Raw genomic sequence first — 9,890 nt, forward strand, 5'->3', positions numbered from 1 at the left:
ACCCCATAAAACCCATAAGCATATAAGGTCGTCGACCTTTTGTCTTTTTTTCTAATCGAAAAATGGATTGCAAATTAAAGATTCGTCGCGTAACTTGCTGTTTTCGTCACTGAAGTGTGTAGATTACTTTAGGGACCAGCGCTGGTGTAAAGTGGGCGGTCCGACATGACTTTGGTGGCATTTCCCACAATGCATTGCGAGTTCTAAGAAGAAATATTCGTCACAATAGGTATTTCTAAAGTATTTATAAATGCCAGATGAATATAAGAGCATTACCTTGTACTATTGTCGTTATAGTCACTAATGTTAATGTTATAACTAATCATTTTAAAACAAATAAAAGCTGCTGAGAGCCTTCACCGTCATAAAGAAATGTGCTGTCTTCGGTCGGGTTACTGAGCTGAGCGTTTCTCTTTCATACACTCTTGTTTCTCTTCATATCGTATAAATCTTTCGCCTTTTACTAAAGATTTCCGTGGAAAGGAACATTATGAGTATTATCTAATTTTTGGTGTCCTACCTAATGGTAGGACTTCTCTTGTTGTTAATAATAGATTTTTAAGATAATTGATTAGCTGGAAAGTATAGAAGGCGAAATTTCCCGTTTTTTAAAACGTAAACTATAAACATTTTTAAATAAAACAAGATTCAAAGCACTTTGTGTTGTGCTTTGAAGAAATCTTATTTATGTATCTTGAATCTATTTAATAAATGTATTCTGCACAGCCTACGTTATAAGCAGATTCGTGTGTGCTTCTCATTTACAGGGCACTTAAAATAATGCCGTTTATGAAAGCATTCTTGATTAACATAATAACATTTAACTTGTTGAGCAACAAGGGTGCAACACCTTATTATGCCAAGAAAAATATTAATGAGAATGTACTTCAGAGAGTCCCAGAAAAGGCTATCGTCTGAAGTGTGCAGATTACTTTAAGGACCAGTGCCGGTGCAAAGTGGGCGGTCTGACATTACTTTGGTGGCACTTCCCACAATGCATTGCGAGTTTCGTGAAGAAATATTTGTCGCAATAGTCTTTAAAAAGTATTTATAGACGCCAGATGAATGTAAGAGCAGCTTCACTTGCTATAGTCATTATAGTCACTAATGTTAATGTTATAAATAAACATTTTAAAACAAATAATATATATATATATATATATATATATATATATATATATATATATATATATATATATATATATATATCTGCTGAGACTCTTCACCGTATTAAAGAAATGTGCTGTCTTCGGTCGGGTTACTGAGCTGAGCGATACATTTTTGTTCACCCTTGTTTCTCTTCATATCGAATAAATCTTTCGCCTTTTACTAAAGATTTCCGTGGAGAGGAGCACTATGAGTATAATTCAATTTTTTGGTTCCTACCACATGGTAGGAATTCTTATGTTGTTAAAAATAAAATTATAAAGTATTTTTAGGTTTTGTTTAACACCAAGTGTGCTCGTTTGTGTTCAGCGTTTTTATATAAACACTCTACGGTGTAAGTTCCACACTCTGGGTGTTAAACCAACACTGGGGAGTTTGTTGTGTATTATCGGGTTGAATAAGATTATAAAGTTTTGGAATTAAATTTTTATTGGGGTTTTTTTTTGTGTGTGTAAATTATAGAACAGTTTTAGGGAAATCCAGATTCAAGGCACTTTAGAGCAGTGGTTTTTCAAAGTGGGGGCCGCCAGGGGGCGCCCGGGGGGCCTCAACAATTTGGTGTGAAAAATAAATTCTCACTCTCAGACAACCACACACACACACACAATCAATTCCCAATGTAATGTGATGTAAGATGTAATTATTAATAATAATAAAAAGGGGGGGGGGGGATATATTCAGAAGTCTGTATTTTTAATGTGTTTTAAAGACATCTTGCAAAAGGGGGGCCTCGGTCAAATGTTAATGCCATTTGGGGGGCTTTGCACTGGAAAAGTTTGGGAACCCCTGCATTAGAGTAATATTGAACCTTACTCAATTGAAAGTGGAGGTATTCAGCAGAAATGTGCTAAATCAAAATAAAAAGTTGCTAATTGGGGGGGGGGGGGGGGGGGGTAACGGTTTTTAACTGGTAAACTTGAGTAATGTCATGTTTTTATAAATTTAATTATTAAAATATAATTATTTATTTATTATACAAAACTGTTAGTTTATATATATATATATATATATATATATATATATATATAATAAAAACACATGTTTCTTTGTAGAGTTGTATATCTATAATTCTGTGTTTTACAATATACCACAATTTTTTTTTGAACAGTCTTGTTGTGTTGTTATTCCTGGCTCCCTCATTTTTAAAGGTCAAATTCCATTGAATACCGAGTTGGATACTCTGTGCGGCCTAACCTAGACTGGGCCCTAACAATACCCTTAATTATATTACAAGTGTATGAAAATACAAATGAACCTATTTTGTTATTGTATCACACTATATTGTGTCCTCCAGTTCGAGTTGACATTTCAATGATTTGATGCCTCTCCCCCACAGTTATATAGACTGAGAGAGACAGAGTAAAGTTACATTTAGCAGCGTGTCATAACATCACGCTTCCTGCTTTATTACTGTTTTTAATCTGTCTATGAATGACAACAAACTCATTCCTGAACACAGATCTGTTCTTGTAACTTTTTTTTCATTTTAATTCCAAAAATTAAGAGAAAAAAATCCCTATCAGTAGGGTTTATGATATTTACTACATAAAGAAGTACATTTTACATTCTACGTGAAATTCAAGACTGAAATCACCAAATGCTAATACTTAGGGGTGGGCGATATGACTACAGTCTTATTAGTATTCAAGGAAGAAATACTACAGAAATTGAATGAAGCAATTAAATGTAAAATAAAAGACTTCACTGCATGACATATACAGTGATTCTTATTAAAGTTACTGAAGTTATTCAGTCAAATGAGTGAGTGAGTGATTTTCTCTGTCTTTTGTTGTTTGATTAATGACACAGACAGCAGCAATTTTATTAGACTGCAGTCACTTTAAGACCTAATGCACAGATCCAATATACTGTATTGACACATATTTTATTTCCCCCCAACTGTTTACATTCACTTAAGACATAACCGACTGTGTTTACATGAATACTTGGCCAGACCTGCATTTTGACATAATGTGTGTGTATTTATTTGACTGTCCAAGTGTAATAAGCTGCTAATGAGAACTCAATAGACTCTATGCACAAACGCTGCTTACATATTTCTGGTAGAATCTCAGACAGCGACTTTACTTCCATATAGCGCCTTCCTATAGTGAAGTGTACTAGCAGAAAAACGTTCATACGATTAAACTATTATAGTATAATAGTAGTAGTAGATAATTTATTGCATGAAGTAAATTTTAATTAGATAAATAAATACAAATAATGCAGACAGGTATGAACTGTCAGAAACTGAGACTTAGTTAGATTTGCTAATCTGATATACCATGAGAATATACACCCTCAAAGTTGTTGATATATCTCGAAATATATAATTTGACACCCTTCTATATCTTACTGTTGAGTGTAAAAGCTGACTGCTTCACAATACGATTAACGTCATTCACGGTAATCTGGGGAAGGTCTTGTAGACAGCGGGTGTAATATGTCATACTCTCCTGCGCCATCTTCACACAGATATCGGTAATAACGAAAACGGAAGTGATCATGCATAGAGTTAATTTGGTACTCGTACAATGAGCTGGATTTCTGTGTGTGTACAGTGATGACTTTAAGACATCACTGTGATACTTTAAGACAGTGATCACAGATTTCAGTTAAAAAATAAATAAATAAATAAATAATCCCAAAGCTAAGATGTAATATCAACTAACTGAAAAGAAAAAAAAACATTTAATTGTTGCACGAATACAGTATATAACTGTAATAGAAAGGTATCAGTTAAGTATGTAACTGTAATAGAAAGGTAATAGAAAATTTACAGTATGTTATCCATTGAGTATAAATATAATGAATCCTCTTCAATTATATGCAAGTATTAAAGGTAGAAAAACATCAAACTTTTCTGACGTATAGTTTAGGGGAACCATTTCACAGTATCACATGACATTCCATATAATGTAATCAACTAATAAAGTGTAATTGGTCCAAGGTTAAGTGCTTGAACTAGGCACTTAACCCCAGAACACAACGCATAGTGCCATTTGAATCGTAAGTATTTAAAAAGTGCTCATTTTTGTCACTGTACTCAGAAGGAACTTGTAGGTCAGAGTTAATCAAGTCTGCTTGCTGATTCATGATTTGGAGCCAATGCCCATTTCTGTATTTGCTACATCTTTGTCTTCCTGGGTCACATAGGCAGGAAAAATCACTAGAGGCAGTTTAATTTGTGGATCACGTGCAAATTTTATATCCAGATAGACCTGAAAGAAGAAATATACATTGATCACATGGAGTGCTTTATCACTGGATAAAGAAACTTCCCTGACTTCAGTGTATGTATGCATTCACTAATAAGCGGTTGTAGTGGAGATGTCTGTTGCAGAATATGTAGACTGTGTAATTTTAAATATACTCATGTTTGTCACTGCACATCAAATTAAATTGATTATAAAAAGCAAAATAAACTTATGTGAGCTAAACCTCCAAGTAAGATTTCTGACGTTTGATTTTGTAGGTAGCCCACCTTCAGTTTGTACTCCACTTTGAGAACCCTGCAGTTAAGGATGGAAACACAGGTGTCTGGTGGAATCTTCAACACCTTGGTCACAGACTGCTTGGTTGATGGATCAATGCGGTCGCCTTTCTCTTTCAGGACTACTTTGGTGTGTACTTTTCTTTTCTTTGAGGCGAAGAAGCTCTGCTTCTGGTACAAGCTGAACTTGGGTTTGACTGTACGAGAGGAATTGTTTACAATGTCTATCTTCACCTTCATTTCCTCACCTATAAATAAATAAAGTTTGCGCTAATTAGAAATAGAGAATGTTGATGGGATACATACGTTTAATACTGGTATATTAATATCTGTATTAATTCAACAAATGAGTACAGATGCAAATGAGTACATCAGTGAGCAAATGAAATGCTGGGGCTGACAGCAGAGCTGAACTAATAAGTCAGTATAACTGCAGCGTTTGAGAAAGCAGAAAGAGAACTCGCACAGGAATGCAGGGCCTCAATACACAAAGAGAGCTGAACAATATCAATGGTGGTTTCCCAAAATACAAATGTACACTGCACTGCATTAGGGCCAAATGTCGCACATACGGCTAGAGTGCTACAGTTTCGAGACATTTTCTGTATTGACTTTGATTTGTCACCAATTTATTGGAATTTGTAGTTGGTCTTGGCTGTTGGTCTCACAAAATATGGTGTTGGTCTTGTCTGAGAGTTTGTAAAAATGATTTTCATCTTGTCATTTTTTGACAAGTTTGTCAAGAAGTAATTAATTATTCTAGAAAACACAGCCTAATCATCCGTACAATGCACAACTGAAGTCAACTATCTGAAGTAAAAGTTTTGCATCAAAAAAGCATTTAATGGCTTTTGGTCTTCTACATCTTGACCCGATCTTACCTTGGCCTTGACCCCCTTAATACTTGATCTTGGATAGTCCTGGTGATGGACTTGTCCTGGATTTGAAAATAGGGGTCTTGACTGTAGCCCTAGTAGCACTGTATGTGCTCCTGATTTGCATAGCAGAGCTGGCACAATGTAATTTTGCATGATGGTCCAATAACATAACTGATCTGTTTTTACAGACTCTGCACCAAAAGCATTTTTAAATATCTGGCCCAAATATGGTGCACATCAGGTTCAGAAGTGCAAGCAATTACAGTTTGTTAAAACAAAATTATAACTGTTGTCACCACGGCATTCTTTGCAAAAAATATAACATGCAAATGTAAAACCACATAATTTTTAACAATTAAAATTGTCTTTCTAGGGAATTACACATTCAGTGCAGCATTTAGGAGCAACCAATCCTACTGTTCACCACTGCTGTTTGGGTGGTGATGGTGAACTATCTTTATGCCAGGTTAAACTATCTGAGGACATGTTTGCTAATGGCGTCAATGGTAGCTTGGAAAGCAGCTGGGATCTTACCAACAGCCTCTATAGGCCTAGAATATTTCTACAAACACAGGTAGGCAGTAACTCTGGGTATTTAACTCACATCTGGTTAACTGCAGAAGTAGCTCAATCATTTTAAGCAGGTTGTTTTAAGTATGCACATAAGAGACAGAATCTAAACACTGGTCATAATGGTGAATAAAAGCTTTAATTTGTTGCTTTGTTTAAATTTGTCATTACATTTTTATAAATGTGAGAATATGTGTTAGGGGTCTGCTGACTGACAAAGTGTTCAGTATCATTATCAGCTGCTTGGCTTGCATTAAGTGTAAAACTTTCCTGCTTGAAATATACAGTATCTACTGGTTTAGAATTTCCTAACATGAGATAAGATGCTGTGAGGTGAGATATTGTTCAAAAATTAAGGTAGAATTTCCTTCTTTAAAATGAATTTGTGAAAAATCCTATCTTGCACTTGCACTAGATAAGCATTAATAACATATGGTGTCTTATGGCTCTGTAAAGTTATAATCATTGTAAAGTTATAACTACGTTGATCGGGTCTTACCTAAGTGGAAACCCATCTTCTCTGTATAAACATCCATGGCCACACTCGCAGATGTGAGGAATTTAAACTTCTTCTCTTTATATCCATGCTGAGGCATCTAAATAAGAATGTTAAATAAGCTTCACAATCAACACAGACTGCATTTCTGCTATTTTGTAGCTCTTAATCAAGTTCTTACCATCAAGTACGGTATAGACATGTCTCCCCGAGGAACATAGTTGAAATGTACTTTGGCTTTTTTTGACATTGACATTGACCTGGACAATTTGGCCTCTAAAAAGTAAACCACCTTTCCATGGCAGCCTTTGAAGGATGCAGGCAGGTCACTGTAAAAATGGCACACAAGCAGAACTGTTTAAAAAAGGTCTGAGTGACTATAAAACATATCAAATGTATCAGAGTAATACTCACTGACGGGGAATCTGAAAGGTGAATGGGTAAACATGGATTCCAGGTTCAACAGTTCTTGAGTCTTATAAAGAGAAGCGAGATCTTATTACTTAATTGTAATGTCGCATGCTAAGTAGAGTGTAATAATATACAACTACAACAACTTCTACTACTACTACTACTACTTATTATTATTATTATTATTATTGAATAGTAGGAGTAGGGAAAGTATTAGGAGTAATAGTATAAAAGTTCTATAAAACCAAATATTTAAAATATTGTTTAAACTTACAGCACTGCCCAGACTCATTTGTTAACAGCGAGTATCCATCTTCACCTGCAAATGAAAATACTTCATTTTAGTATGAAGCTAATATCCTGTTATCCACATATTGGAGCTTATCCCAACTTTCTGTGTCTGTTTTTATGCCACAGTGCTCACTGATTAAAGTGATTCCAGTGCAGTACACTAGTATTGTTGCATACACTGCTTTAGAGTTTTGAAATCATTTAATACAGTACTAAATGCTTATTGGCCTGTAAAGTTTTTCCCTTTTTGGCAGTTTGTAAATAAGTCAGAAACAAGTCTGGTAGTGTATCAAATGGTGCCCTAAATATTGCAGGCTCCCTCCAAGTCTGCACTTTTGTGACATATACCAAAATGTTTCATGCTTAGTTTAATTTTTTATCTCTTTTTTCAGATAACCTTTAAGAAGAACATATTGAAATCATTCTCATGGTTGGAGGCTGGATGGGGAAGCTGTCACATGGTTGTGATGAACATGTAATTACATGCATAACACCAGATGTGTTCACTCGAGTTCATCATCAGTGGGAGAAACAACTCTGTGTGTTTATAAAGAAATGGCAGTCATGTAAACAATGTTTTGTAAATAAAGTTACATTTTGATTTTAAAAAAAAATTCATTTGTTTTCATGTTAATTCATTTGTGTTAATTTCCCCTATGTATGGAGACTTTCTGGGACACCCTGTAGATAATCCAGAGGCATTTTAGGAGTGCTGTGAACTGAAGAAACAAAAATCTAACTCTTTGGCCACAACCACGTTGTTTGTTATAGAATCAATGGACTGTTGCTCCAAAACATTTTTATTGCGAGTCAACGTTTCCCTTTCGAACGCTTTAGTAAAGCTCCCTTTAGTTAATTTTCTCTAGACAACACATACTTTGGGACAACACAAGCCACATAATAGTGAATTGATAAAGGAGCTCATCATTCCTTAACCATTATTGAACCATGCTGTGCCACTGTGACTGTGGGATATTAACTGGCATTTGCGAGATATATGCATGTTTATTCAGATCAGCTTCCATAAGTGACCGGACAGGTTGTCCTTTTTTTCACTCACTTCTGTTTCACTTCAGCCTAATACACACCTGAAAGCATTTGCAGATAAATAGAAACTACGGGGTGTCCCAACGTCTCCATACATGGCATTAACACTTTTTTTTTTTTTTTTTTTTGGCAAAATGCAGCTTTATTTACAAAACATCCTATACATGATTGTCATTTGTAAACACACAGCGTCGTCTCTCCCACTCATGATGAATTTGAGTTGACACATCTGGTATTATGCATGTAATTGCATGTTTATCACAACCTTCCGATAGCTTCCCGATGCAGCCATGAGACTGATTTCAATACACTCTTTTGGGACACCGTGTAGAAACTAGAAACAGCAGGAAGCGTTTCATCAAACACCTGTGCGACTTTAATCCAAGCCCAATTGCTAAATGAAATGAAATGCAATACATTTCAGGTAGCCAACGTTTGTAAAGCAGGTAATGTGTTGCACACATTAACTCATCTAACACAAAAAAAAACCTCACTATTTCATTCGGTTCATATTCATTTGCTTACCTGCAATTAATTACAAGACATATTAATCGTTAGAGAACATAACACACGCTGCGACAGTGCAGCTCATCACCCCGGGCACTAATGTTCTAGCTCTGTGCGCTCGCGGGTGTTTTTCCCCTACCACTGGCCATCAGCGCCCTCTACTGGTATAAGTGGCAAGTATTCTTTCTGTCTCTCATCAGGACTAATATTTCAACGGTAATTGTTCAATAAATATAACAACAAAAAATACAGGCCTCCAGTCTTACTGATCACTGTCAGTACCAATAGCCAAAATAATATGGGGGGTGTCTTCTTATTAACAGTTTCCTCACAAATGTATTACCGTTTCTCTTATTTTCTTCAATGAAGTATTGAATTGACTTAAAGCACGTTTCTTTATCGTAATACACAGATGTGCTGTATTTCCCGTGATTTTCAGACCACAGCACAGATGCTTTGCCTTTGGCTTTGACAAACAGACTCTCGATGTGAGTTTGCTTCACCACCTCCAAAGTTACTCGTCCAGAGATGTAGTCTCCATTAGTAAATGTGCTGCTTTCATTTAAGGGATCAAATGCCACCGATATCTTCTTCACTTTACATGCCATAGTTTTCGGTCCAGAAAAAAAGGTGGTTGGGTTCATTTATCGAAAAAAGAAGAGTAATATCCACATACTGAAGTCACCGCTCCAAACGACTATTTATTGAAAGCGCAACGTTTCGACTGTCAGGTCTTCGTTGGCTATAAATCGCGATAAATGGCTTCGTTTATCGCACTTTTAAACATGTTGCAAGAACAGTCACGTTTTAGAGCTACTTCCGACTTGACCCGTCTTCCAAATAGCTGCCTACTACCTGTACACGCGCACTACCAAGGGAATAAACGAATTGCTGTTACACCCTTGGTAGTGCATGACATGCCCAATAGGCAGCCATTTGTTAGCGTCCTGTTGTTGCCTCTGTAGGCAAATGAGGGTGACGTTTGGGTGTGTGAAAGACTGGAATAAATTTGGCTTGACGTTGGACGTTC

At 35.9% G+C, this 9,890-nt stretch overlaps 1 protein-coding gene and 2 non-coding genes across 3 annotated transcripts; 2 read left to right on the forward strand and 1 right to left on the reverse strand.

The window, feature by feature from the left end:
• Window positions 1-419: 419 nt before the first annotated feature.
• LOC124626198 (U5 spliceosomal RNA) lies at window positions 420-533 on the forward strand. Its single transcript, XR_006980895.1, has one exon. It is a non-coding gene; the product is annotated as a U5 spliceosomal RNA (small nuclear RNA).
• Window positions 534-1,285: 752 nt separating this feature from the next.
• On the forward strand, window positions 1,286-1,398 carry LOC124626197 (U5 spliceosomal RNA). The gene has a single exon (XR_006980894.1). It is a non-coding gene; the product is annotated as a U5 spliceosomal RNA (small nuclear RNA).
• A 1,227-nt stretch (window positions 1,399-2,625) lies between these two features.
• zgc:110626 (uncharacterized protein LOC550588 homolog) lies at window positions 2,626-9,813 on the reverse strand. The gene is made up of 7 exons (XM_017451265.3): window positions 9,204-9,813; window positions 7,290-7,334; window positions 7,019-7,079; window positions 6,786-6,933; window positions 6,608-6,704; window positions 4,652-4,908; window positions 2,626-4,388 (listed from the first exon to the last, which is right to left on the reverse strand). The coding sequence occupies exons 1-7, from the start codon at window positions 9,502-9,504 to the stop codon at window positions 4,260-4,262; spliced, it is 1,038 nt and encodes a 345-aa protein (XP_017306754.1). The 5' UTR covers window positions 9,505-9,813; the 3' UTR covers window positions 2,626-4,259.
• Window positions 9,814-9,890: the final 77 nt, after the last annotated feature.

Source organism: Ictalurus punctatus, chromosome 22 (assembly GCF_001660625.3).
Source record: "Ictalurus punctatus breed USDA103 chromosome 22, Coco_2.0, whole genome shotgun sequence".
Taxonomy (NCBI): Eukaryota; Metazoa; Chordata; class Actinopteri; order Siluriformes; family Ictaluridae; genus Ictalurus; species Ictalurus punctatus.

Bases quoted from the DNA above. Each gene is read 5' to 3' on its own strand.
- zgc:110626 (XM_017451265.3), bottom strand. From the start codon at position 9,504: ATGAACCCAACCACCTTTTTTTCTGGACCGAAAACTATGGCATGTAAA. The intron at 6,934-7,018 runs GTGAGTATTACT...CCATTTTTACAG, and splicing joins ACCTTTCAGATTCCCCGTCA to TGACCTGCCTGCATCCTTCA. The intron at 6,705-6,785 runs GTAAGAACTTGA...ATTCTTATTTAG, and splicing joins TGTCTATACCGTACTTGATG to ATGCCTCAGCATGGATATAA.